Source organism: Poecilia formosa, unplaced genomic scaffold, assembly GCF_000485575.1.
Source record: "Poecilia formosa unplaced genomic scaffold, Poecilia_formosa-5.1.2 Scaffold280, whole genome shotgun sequence".
Lineage (NCBI taxonomy): Eukaryota > Metazoa > Chordata > Actinopteri > Cyprinodontiformes > Poeciliidae > Poecilia > Poecilia formosa.
The window spans coordinates 771,595-784,405 of record NW_006800219.1 but is presented as its reverse complement, the minus strand read 5'-3'; the positions used below and the strand labels follow the sequence as shown (position 1 = coordinate 784,405).

Genomic DNA, 12,811 nt, shown 5'->3' with positions numbered 1-12,811 from the left:
TACCTCCCTTAAGCAGAGAGTATGGACATATTATACATTTTCTGAATCCTGAGTCTGAGTATTGATGACCCTGGATACAAGAAGGCTAAATAGTGAAAAAAACAATAGGTTTCACTTTTAGATTAAAGAGCTCCAGTGACTTCTGTGTTGGTCAGAGAAACTCAAAAGATGGGTTAAATGACAGCCACATGTCGCCTTTAAGGTGGTGCCAAACACGGTATTACAGATCTTTCGTTTAGGCTCATGGTTGGATATTTGTTAGACACACACCAGTCTCAAAAAAACAGAATTTATCCGAAAGATTTAACTTTGTGAGCTGATAACTATGACTCAGCCCTCATTATGGAAGGGCTACCATATAAAAAATATTAACTAGAGACGTGTATCTCTTCAAAAAATATGGATAGGGTTCGCCACCTGAAATCGACAAAAATGTGAAATTTTGGCTTCTGGCCCATGGACGAAGCAGCTTCATCAGAGAATTTTACAAGCTACCTGATGAAACCAGTGTGGAAAGGTATTTGGAAAATTTGTTCTATGAAAATGTACACGTTTGGACTGAAGTAAACTGTTTCAGGATTCAAACAATCACTCTGCTATAGAATCCAAAGGACACTGACAGATGGAAATGGAGGAGGAGTCATTTGGTGGGCTGATACTTAAACTGATTCGATATCCACAAGAGGTGCTGGTCTCTGCTGGTCGCTGAGGATGAGGACTCAAGACAGCACAGACCTCTGCTTTCCACATCTCTACAATAACTCCTGCAAAACGCCAACATCTCCTTGGACTGAAGTTGTTCTTGTTCAAATCATACTGTCCTTCATCTCTCTGATCACTGTGGTTCTAAATCTGCTCGTCATCATCTCAGTCTCCCACTTCAGGCAGAGATTTTATCTTACCTTCCTTTCTTCTTAAAACTGGTTTATCAAGCAACCAAACAAGTATTTATTGCCTTGGGAAGAATTTGGGGCCTGGTGAAAATTAGATTTTTAATAAAGACATTAAAGTAAAAAAATATTGATGCATTGTTGGTTTAATGACATTTTTCTCTCCCATCCAGGAAGCTCCACACACCAACTAACATCCTCCTCCTCTCTCTGGCTGTGTCAGATTTGCTCGTGGGTCTCATATCAATGCCTGGGGAAATCTACCGAAGCACAAGCTGCTGGTTTCTTGGTGATAAAATTTGTTTGATATATAATTACCTGTGCTTCACCATCACCTCTGCCTCAGTAGGGGACATGGTGCTCATATCAATCGACCGCTACGTGGCGATCTGTGACCCCCTGCGTTACTCAACCAGAGTGACTGAGAGAAGAGTCAAAGTGTGTGTCTGTCTGTGTTGGCTCTGTTCGGCTGTCTATAGCATTTTATTTATAAAACACGATCTGATTCCAATGAACAAGGATAACTCCTGCTATGGAGAATGTGTAACTGTTGTTGACTTCATCACAGGAACTTTTGATGTGGTTTTAACATTCATTGCATCAGTTACAGTCATCATAGTCTTGTATGTGAGAGTGTTTGTGGTGGCAGTCTCTCAGGCTCGTGCCATGCGCTCTCATGTTGCATCCGTCACACTGCAGCTTTCAGGTCCAACAGCAACAAAATCCGAGCTAAAAGCAGCCAGGACTCTTGGTGTCCTTGTGGTTCTGTTTCTGATAAGTTTCTGTCCGTTTTATTGCGTCTACCTGGCAGGGGCTGATTCGTTCAGTAGCTCCTCTGTATTGGCAGCAGATTATCTGTCTTATTTTAACTCTTGTCTAAACCCTGTTATTTATGCCCTGTTCTACCCTTGGTTTAGAAAAACTGTAAAACTTGTTGTCACTTTACAAATACTGAAGCCTGGCTCCTGTGAGGCCCCTGTACAGAAAATAAACTAAAGACAAAAACGAAAATTACAAGAAAATCTAAAAACGCTCACCATCAATTTCACATTTCAAATGTACGTAGATGACCACATGCACCAATGTGGTCATGTGTTATTGGTTGAATTTAAACTTTTCTACCCCTTTCTTGTCTCTCATAAATAACCACTCTCCTCTTAAGAGAAATTAAAGTGGTTGATGTTGATTTCTATGTTTACCCTGCTGAAACTCAAACTATGGTAATGTTCATGCTTCTGTACCATAAACCACAAAGTATGGAAAGCCATGGGAATATTACAAAGGAATTTGGCTAAAATGTTGCTATTTTGGTGTAAAATATGTAGATTTACATAATCAAATTATGACATTTGAATTATTTATTGTCATTTTGTCAAGCCAAAAATAACAAGCACTTATGATACTCGCAGTGTGGCAGCTGGTGCTAACACGAGTCAGACTTTTCTGAAGAGCAAATAATATTCTAATCAACTCTCACTGGGGTCCCTGTAGTAGCTTCAGCTTTTCTACTTTAGCAGTTCTATAGTTTGATATTGTATCAGATGAGATTTACCTCTGCTCTATTTTTTGAATCTTATTACTTTCCTTTTTTTAAATGATTAATGTAATCCTTGTGCATTTGCAAGTGAACATAAATGATAAGTAGTTAAATATGGAATATTGCCAATGCTAGATAAAGTAATATGGAATAAAAGCAACTACTAAGTATTTTGAGTTCTTCTTAACCTTTACGAGTGAGTCTGAAAGTGACACCATAACCACAGAATTAAAATTTATATTTTCCTTAATAAAGTCAGTGTTTAATTTTATAATTGGGTCTTATAGTCGGTATGCTTCCCAGCCATATCTGTTCAAAAAGACGTAGATTGTCTAACAAAGGACTTGGTTGACATCCACAAGAAAACGAGTGCACTTGTTTCTGGCTTTGAACACAGCACCAAACTCAAGGAAATTCAAAAGCAGCAGAAATTTCCTGAGCAAAAACTGCTTCAATCAGTCGATACCAGATGGAACTCGGTATTTTACATGTGGGAGAGACTGTCCGTGCAAAAAGATGCAGTTACCATGGTCCTCTGTCTTCTTGGCAAAAGCTCTCTTTGATTCACTCAGGAATAGTTGTTTGAAATCAGCCTCTCCCTGAAGAGGTAACTAGGAAAGTATTAGCTGAAAAATGTTTTTCAATTTCAAAAGTCATACCCCTGGTGGCATTGCTGCAATAAACCCTATCTGCATCTGAGAGAGAAGGCAGCAAGCTAGCTGCTCAGCTGTCGGCTCAATGATTGTTGTCTTTGTGGTTTCACTTTTACACACGACATTATCGGACCTGGGGAGACAAGATAACAACGAACAACCGGTAGCAAATGTCTCGCTACTCGTAATCGGTTTTTCTACATTATTTCTCCTTTTTATTTCAGGACCATGTAAACATTTTATTGTCTTGCCACCAGCACGTACCAAAACATGCGGTTCCAATCTATTAGATTGATTATGCTTGTCTTTAGTAGGCTTCAATTCAGTTTGTTTTGGATTCATGACTTAAATCAGTGTATATAAAAGAAAAAGGAACGCAGTGCTTTGCTAACACTTCGACAACTATAAAACAAAGTCCTCATCACATTTCACAGGTCAGTACAGTAAAAGGTTTTAATAAAAAAAATAGGAGGGAGAGGGAAGTCAGTCAGCTATGTTAGCTTGACTTTAGCAACTTTAACACGTAGATGTTGTGCTGTGCAATTGGATTTGTTTTGGTTCGGCTAACATAAGGTGACTCACACTAACCCTAGATAGATCATTGGCAGAGCAGGTGTTTCAATTAGCTAGTCGTCAACCAACGCTGTGTTCAGACGATCACTTATTAGTTGCAAAATAAACAACAAGCCTCAAACCATAAAACAGTGACGGACTGAATATCCTGTTCTTTGCGTGTTTTTGTTGCTGAATCCTGAACACAATCTCTGTTCTATCGTCCAGTGGATTTGTTGTCACTAGGAGGTTATGGCGTGCAGACCGAGAAAAAAATAAGAATAGGAGTGGTTTTGAATTGCTCTTGTTGGAAAAGTTTGTTTAATTATGCTAGTTTTAATTATGTTTAACTTTAGCGCATGTTGAAATATTAGACTGATCCTGATTGTTTTGAGTAGGCCTCGTTTTAGGTTAGATTGAGACTCATGGTTTAATCAACACATAACTTAATCAGTAGAACATTTTTCTTAGATATAATGATCATGATTTGATTAAAATTAGTCTAATCAGTAGTTTTTTTTATAGTAGATCACATTCTTAAGAGCATATAAGTCATATATTCATCTGAAAATGTTTTAGTTCATTATAACCAAAGAGGTTGAAAACTAATCATCAAATATTGAGTGTAACAGATGTTTAGTAATTGAAACTGCTCATGTCTGTTTTATAAGAGTTTGAAGATATTATATGAAACGTGTGCTAATTTTTATAATCAAAATCTGCCCTGGGTCAGAGAGGTCAGGAGAGCTCTCTGCGGTAGGAACCAGTTTGAAGGGACGAAATAGCTGATAAACTTTGGTCCCACTTTCTTGAGTAAAATGTTTCTGTATGAAATGAACACATCTATTGTTCGTGCCCTGGGAAAGTACACTGGGAGGATAGCTTAGACAGCAATTAATTCATCCCTTGGGCCTTGGTTACACCTGCACGGTCTCTGGCGTAGAAACAGCAACACGTCATTATTATGGGCTGTTACTAGTGTTGTTGGGGACTTATTTTTTAAAAACTTACAATTTACAGCTAATAACAGGAGGTGCGGAAACTAACAATGCCAGATATGTTATTGGACAGTTACTTAGAAAGACAAGCATTCACATGTAAGGGAAGATATATTATTTTTATTCCCTAGCGTGGTTGTCCCCAGACCACTAATGTTGTTAGCAGCTAGCTCAGTGCCGAGTCACAGGCAGATAATATAATGTTTTTTCAGTGGGACTTTCATGCTAAAAAAATAAAAATGAAAAAAGCTAAATAAATTAAATATAACCTACCTAGCCATACAGTCACAGTGAGCTGTTACTATCCCCCCACATGCTTCGTGTCTGGCCACGAACGGACACGAACACGGAGTTTCGTTTCTGTAGATCGGTGTTAATCGTATCGGACCTCGTCACAACGACTCAACATTAACATACAACTCCAGCATGAATTTGGGTTTACAGAAGCTAAACAAATTATACCAGGAGATTCAAGCTCATAAAAGACATGGGTTAGTTTGTTGTTAGCGGTAGCATCGTTATCATAGACTAAAATTACTTAAAATAGCACAACTCACTACTCACCCGCAGAAACAAGTCGACAGCCATCTAATGCTGCTTTTTATCCTAAGTGCTTGACCCAGCTTGAAACTAAATGACTGTATTCTCCAGGCTTTTGAAAACTTTCTTCTGGCTCATCGTATAATACGAGGTCTGCAGCTCCAGGTAGTTAGTTTTGTGGATGGCCTCGACACCTGGTAAATCCTCAAGATTATGAGAAGTCTTTTTTTTTCTTACCGAGATAATATGGATCATATCCTAAATATATGCATATTTTTTCGAGATGCCTCGACTGTTCCAGCCCATTTAGGAGATTAGTTTACTTATGATCAATTTTGCTTTGCTTTGAACCGGAGAAATCCACTTCCGGCCCTCCATCTGAATTTCGAAACCCAGCAATTGAGCTAAAACAGCTGGTCAGTTCACTGGGGTGGAACTGTCTTAACTGCCACACTCTCTTTGGTATCTGATGACCATGTTGAGCTGTTGGTGTGATTTTTATGCACTTGATTGTTTGGAATAAAATTCTGGTTGATTGTTCAGTTGAACAATGAGTGTTGTCTTTGTGGTTTCACTTTTACACACGACATTAACGGACCTGGGGAGACGAGATAACAACGAACAACCGGTAGCAAATATCTCGCTACTCTTAATCGGTTTTTCTACATTATTTCTCCTTTTTATTTTTCTGCACTGTAGCCGCTGTTTTCCAAAAGTTCAATAAACGACCAAAACTGGACTAAATGCCTTGTTCGTTGGCAATATTCACAACAGCCATGATAAAATATGTATATTATAGATCTTTTACAGCAGAAATGATGTAAAATAAATTAGTTGTCCAATATAAAAAATACGTTTTAGTCATTTTGACAGTATTGACCGAAACCAAACTGCTTAGAGGTAGAATACATATTTTATTAAGGTATCAGCAATTTTCTCAGCTTTACTTTAAGCCATATGTTATAGAAATTGTGTATAAATAAGGGTGTTGCAAACAGTTTTGTGACAGATTCCTGCAGAAAGCATAGAAAAATTTGGAAACCCCTGATTTAAAAAACTGCACCATCTCAGCCAATGCTGGGTAGTTTGCATTCATTCGGTGCATCTTTAAGATCATTCTACCCATAGACATGAATATGTCGACGCCTCATTGAGTGGACAGGCCCACTGCTGCGATACGTCACAGCAGCTGCCATACTGAATGTGGCCCACTTGCCAGTAAATTAATACAAGTAAATGGACCAAACTTTATAAAGTATTTTGCAATGATTATTGAAAACGTATTGCTATGATTACCTGAAGTTTGCAAGTTGCTTTTTATCTGTGGTCAAACATGGTAACGATTTTAACCCTTGTATAGAAACAGTGTCCAACCGACCCCACACACGTAAAACTTGTATCATTTGCCATAGTCCTCTACGTTTGCCTCAGTCCTCGCACGCACAATTAGGGCATGTCAGTTGTCTGAAAGATGTTTCTTATAAATTAAGCAAGTCTGAGTTAAAATAATTTGATATAACAGTAAACCTTAAGTGGACTGAAATTAAAATAATCCAGAGAGCAGCAAGGAGGCGCCCTCTTAAATCTGCAACTAGTTTTTAACTGGCGAACACAATAACGTTAAAAGCAACATTGGTAAACATTGGATGCTGTTTCCTTATGCTGTAATATTGTGAAAAAAATAACATAAATGGCCACAATAAATGTGTTTTTGTAAATGCGCTGCCTTAATTTTGTGTTTTTGTTATTGTGCCTTGTTAATGTTGTGTTTTTCAATTTGTTTAAGTGGTTTGCGCCTCAGGGCCATCGTAGAAACCAATTCTGTCAAAACCATTAATACATACGAAATAACTTTACACAAAACAAATTACGTCATGACTTAAACCCCAAAAATTTATTTTTCAAACTCAAATTTAATCTTCTTTCACAAGAAAATCAACAAAGGCAACATTAATATTTTGAGAGGGATTTTTTGTTCACGGTAAAAGTATTGTTTAATAACTTTCACTAAAACTTAACTTTCTATTAAGTTTTATATCTGCTGATTCCAGAGGCTCCCAAAGAGCTGCAGAAATGTATGTTTGTTCGTTATGTAGCAGAATCAATGTCCATTATGAGCCTCTTTGCCACGGAGCTCATCGTGAGAGGAGAAAACGGAGCTGGAGGTTGCATGAAGCTTATGCCTTTTCCACAAAGTCCTCTGAAATTACTGATGTAGGCCTTTTAAAAAATGCGTTTGTGCCTTGACATTTATTGTGTATGGTGGGTCAGACCCTCGTAACGTACGAGGACTCTTCTTTAACTTTGATGAAAATTCTTCGAATTGTTAACTGTCAAATTTATTCCGTCACTTATGATAACTAGCTTGTTTCCTTTGACTGTTTGTGGCCTTGCAGATCTATCTTTAAAGAAACAACTCATATCTTCTGTGACTTTCAGGACATGTGAAACGGGGAGGCCTTGAAAATGGTGTGTCTGGTCTCTTGCTAAGGAGCTTAATTAAAGCCATCCTATGGGAAAAAAAAGGAGAGAAAAAGATGTGAACTACTTTTCTGCCATATTTGTATTATGATGGAATCAACATCAACACATTTTTGAACAACTTGGAAAAACTTTTGCCAACAGCGCTTACCTGTGAGGCACAACCGAAGAAGGGTGAACCAACTGTAGAGAATCACAAACAAACAAACGTCGGAGGCATTTAGGAGCACTCAGATATTTGTACTTTGATTAAGAATATGCATTTTAGATGCTTGTTAAAAAAAAAAAAAAAACACCCCCTCCCCCCACTCTTCAAAAAATGAAAATGCAGAAAATGTGCAATATTTTCTGTTTTTCCAGCGTGGCGTCTTGGGGATAGACGGAGGGACAGATGGGCGTCTTTAGTGAAAACCAGGACTTTGCACACACTGTGTGCGTGAGTACAACTCGAACTGGCTTGGAGTCGACAACGGACCACAACAGAGGATCCCACGAAAAGAAAGAGACATGGGTGAACTTACCCCTTGTAGAAATGGGGTCCAACCGAGCCCACACATGTAAAACTTGTATCATTTGCCATAGTCCTCTTGGTTTGCCTCAGTCCTCGCACGCACAAGGGTTAAATACACACGGGGCGATAAGAAAACAAAAACAGCTGAATCGATAAAGGGAAACAATCAACAACCAAAGGTGGATGAAATTAAGAAAACTCAGGGCAAATGAAACTGCATGTCAAGGTTTCAACAGCACGAGAATGTAATAAAACTGCCTCTCTTTTTCTGGTGCTTCTTGGTTTCATTTTCAAAACATGACAAGATTATGTTGTCGACAAACTTTTGTTCCATTAAAGCCAGGGACCATCCAGCAGAGAAGCCCAAGGTTTTATTTATGTCATTGAAAACCTTCTGGCTCAGACTTGGAAGCCATTTCTGCTTGATTTCAAATTCCATTTAGCCCAGATTTTGTCAACTACTAATTCTTCTGTCTTTCAGGTAGAGACAGCAACACGTCTTTGACTTCCTGATGCCTCTACACATCAGCCATTTCACAAAAAGCCGTATTGTCTCTTTTCTCTCATTCTCACATGACTTTCTGAGATCTTCAATTCCACGCCTCATCGTTATCAGTTCCTGGATGATAATGATGACAGATTGCACCAAAGAACTGAATCTTAAACCCACCTTTAGCAGCTCTTTGGGTTCTTCGAAGGGAGACTTGACCGCCAATATCACACGCTTTAAGAAAAACATGTTAAATGTCTCTGCACACTCAGATTCAAAGTCCTCGTTCAATACCCATAGCTTGAGCAAAGGCCTGAGAAACGACGTTTCTAAATATGACTTTTAAGTCTCTATATTTGTATTGGTGGTAATTGGGTTCAAAACCACATCTGAAAAGACCTGTGTTAAATACCTCAGCAGATATTTAGTCCTCTCTCTGAAGCTTTCATCTTGGTGTCCTGTTGCCAAATTTTCCCAATCTTCTTCTGAAATATGGCGGATAAATTCTTCAATTGCATGAATTACACAGTCTTCGACTAAAACCTGGAGTTCTTCTCTTAGTACATCTGTGATTCCCATTTTGATAAATTAAACTCAGATCTGTTACCACTGGAACTGACTTGGAATGTAGCAGAACTCTACAGTCATATTTGGAGTATTTAGAGTTTTTCCAAATAATAGAGCAGGGGCCACCAACACGGTGCCCACGGGCACCTGGTCACCCGAAAGTTCTAAAAATAGGCATTGTCATTAGGGAAAGGTAAATGTTTCTAGGCGTATCTTTATATGTGATATATAGTCTTGTACCGGCATTGTGTGAGATATAGAGCAAGGGTGAGATGAGCTGCGAGCTGGACTGCTTGGTGGAAGGAGGCTGTCTGAACCAAATGAACAATGGGACCGAGTACACAGAGGTCCGTCAGCATCAGTCTGACCACCACCTGCTCCGCTTCTACTTCGTGACCCGCATCTTCTCCAGATACATGCAGAGCCAAGGATCGTTTTGCGTGGAACAACCTGCAAAAAACAGACTAAAACTGGGAGAAAAAAAGGTTAATTCCACCAAAACCTGACAAATGCTGACCATGTGAAGGGAGTCTAACAGGACAAAAGTGAGTTGAACTTTAGTTCTGCTAGTGAAGTTACAATATGTTAACCACTAGGGGGCTGCAGCAGTAAAACGTGCAGTGTGATTGGGGAGAGATTAAACAAGGAGAGGTTTAATAGGGTATATGCCACGAGAGGTGGTGACGTACTTCCGTTTAGATTTATGCCACATAGAATGTGTCCGGTAGCCTGTGCTTCCATATAGTTCTCAGCACTTGTGAGAATGTAGAAGTCACTGGAAGTGACATATCTTCGAGCAACTGGCACAACATCCGAATTTTGTTGTGTACCGTTGTGTCCGGTGAGTAGCAGGTGTAATAAATTTGTCAGTTTTTTCTGCTTCCCTACTGATGAGGAGTTACGGAAAAAATGGATAGTGGCTATCCGGAGAGCTAACTTAGCCATCAAAGCTCACACTAGAGTTTGTAGCCGGCATTTCAAACGTGAGGACATACAAGAGCCTGAGTCTGAAATCAGAAGACGAAGGTTAAAAAAGGGAGCTGTACCTGCTCTCTTCCAGTGGAATAATTTTTCCCTTCCACGACCGGGGGTTTGGGAGAGGAGGAAAAGACCACTACCAGAGGACAGCGAGGAGGAGGCTAACCCACCGGCTAATGTCTGTACTAAGGAACACGATTATGCCTCAGCTCCAGACCCTGCAGTTGTGGATTTGATTTTGGAGGAAAACAATACTCTCCGGGAGGAAATCCGCCAACTACGGAAACAGGTGGAGAGCCTTAGTCTGAGGTAGCGATTTGGCATTCAACGTTTTGCATTATCGGACAAGGACATTAGATTCTTCACAAGGCAAGGCTGTGACTGTGTGTGACACGTAACATTTACAAAGCACTTACTGGCTAGCTTAGCTGTGTTATACACATATACAGGCATTTCGGAGAACTTAAAACAATTACTTACCTTGGAAGTCCTTTATGAAACTGCACACATACAGCTTAAAACCCTTGTCCTTTTTCGACGTCGGAGTTGTTGAAGCTGCTTCAATAATCCGATGAACGTCGTTAACGTTTACTTTGGGCAAATCCAGCAAGGACCGAGTGAAAAACTCCATCGCCTAACACAGAGTGACCTGCGAACCGGAAGCATTCTATGTGGCTAAAAAATGCGGAAGTGCTAAAACGGAAGTCCCTGGCATATACCCCATTGAATGATGCAAATGGTTATGAATAAAAAAAAGGAGTTTTGCAAAAGAAATGACAAAACTCACAAATGTATTAATAGAAAGTTGGGCCAGGTGAGCCGATCAAAAAGAACAAAACGGTACAGCAGGGGGCCAACCCTATACAGGGCCGTCGAAGCCCCTTCTAGTACCGGACTAACGCCAAAAATGATTCTACTCCAAAAGAAAGAGCGAAAACAGGACAACTGGTCCCACCAGGCCAAAATGACAACGCAAAAAATTGTGAAACTTATTTTCACAGTTATACTAACTGTATTAGAAAAATAAGAAAAACTATCTGGGCCTCATTGAAAACCTATTTCAAATCATTTCAATTTCAAAATAAAACAGAATATGCATGTAGCTCCTGATTGTTTTATCTACTGCAATGATGCAATATTTCCAGCAACTCCTCTGACAGAAAACTGATAAGTATTTCAAGATCAGCCACTTTTGAATTTGCAAAGATAAATAAAGCTTTCAATGTGCGTGTACAAAACCTGTTTATGAAGCCTCATTTCTGTGTAACTGTTATGTTCACAAAGGGCACAAAATATTTGAGGACATGAGCCAAGAATGAGTGTTTCTTGAACTTTTGTTTTGGTCCGGCTGCTTTGATTTTTTTGTGAAGGGAAAAAGAGAGAGTTAAATACCCTTCCAGTTTTTCACCTGGTCTTCCAGTTTTAGTCAGTTTTTGCAGGTTGTTCCATGTGAAACGATCCTTAGATGCTGCCATAAAGAGAGAGAGGAAACGGGACATGGAGGTTTGGCCCATGAGAAGTAGCAAATGTATCTAAATTGAAGCAACCAAGTTGTTCATAATAGCTGTCTGTTGATGGAATGACTTGTGTATTTTTAGTCAAGGACACCCTCAATTACCTCATGGACTTGGACCTCTCCCAGTCTGAGGAGAAGATGGAGTTCTTGTTTTTTTAGATGTCCCAGGTGGTGCAATCTGACCAGATAAGTACATGACAAATTAAAGCAAATTTATGCTTCTGACTCTCCACATGTTATTGACTACATTGAAGCTTTCTTTAACATTAAGGCTAATTTTTAGTATCAGAACGCTGGGTCCAAACCGACGGGCACACTTTGGCAGGCCCCTTAAAATTTCTGCAGGAATTTTCTAGTTTGGTACCTACAGGTCAAAATGTTAAACTTCAACTTAAAAATTAGAAGTGTAATTACCAAATTTGGCCACTTGATGGCAGCATAAGTTCGTCCTGGAGTAATGCATAGATGTTGGAACAAACCCAGTCTACATTATAACTTATGATGGTAGAAGTCATAAGATTAATAAATAATACACATATTAGAATTATAATTAAAATGACTACATATTTATTAAAACATCAACTTAAGCTTTTTTGCCAGTTGGCACTTTAATGTAGAACTATTTCAAAGAAATAGCAAACCATCACAATGTTTGTCTTCAGGCCGTCTGCTCTGTGGGAGCACTGTCTCAAACAGAATCAGATCAGACAGCTTCAAGTATACAGTCAAACAAGGTGCTTTAAGAGTCACTGGACTCTGACTGGCCTACTGAGCCGTGACGCTGTTTGAAATGTGCCAATGTCCTGAGCTGTAGAGTGACCCTGCAGTCCAAAAGCCATGAGATAGCCATGACTTTGGCCATCATAAGGAGTAGTTATTGACTTAAAACTTTCTTTGAAAGTCTGGTTAAGAAGCAGTTTGTTAGAAAATGCAAGATCATTCTACGCTCAATGATTTTCTCTCATATAGATTGTTGCTTTACCAGATGGTTGATGGGAGACAATAGAGAGATGTTGTTGGTTTAGGCCATATTTTATAACTATGACACTGTCAACCATTTACCCCTTCATATAGCAAAAACATTCTAGAGTCAAATGT

The 12,811-nt window shown here is 39.1% G+C and overlaps 1 protein-coding gene across 1 annotated transcript; it reads left to right on the top strand.

Annotated features, from left to right (window-relative positions):
- The first annotated feature begins 711 nt into the window (after positions 1 to 711).
- Positions 712 to 1,886, top strand: LOC103151404 (trace amine-associated receptor 13c-like). Its single transcript, XM_007571444.1, has 2 exons — positions 712 to 884; positions 1,064 to 1,886. The coding sequence occupies exons 1-2, from the start codon at positions 712 to 714 to the stop codon at positions 1,884 to 1,886; spliced, it is 996 nt and encodes a 331-aa protein (XP_007571506.1).
- Positions 1,887 to 12,811: the final 10,925 nt, after the last annotated feature.

Excerpts from the sequence above, each read along its gene's own strand:
- LOC103151404 (XM_007571444.1), top strand. The coding sequence starts at position 712 with ATGAGGACTCAAGACAGCACAGACCTCTGCTTTCCACATCTCTACAAT. Across the intron at positions 885-1,063 it reads ATCTCAGTCTCCCACTTCAG|GAAGCTCCACACACCAACTA; the intron begins GCAGAGATTTTA and ends TCTCCCATCCAG.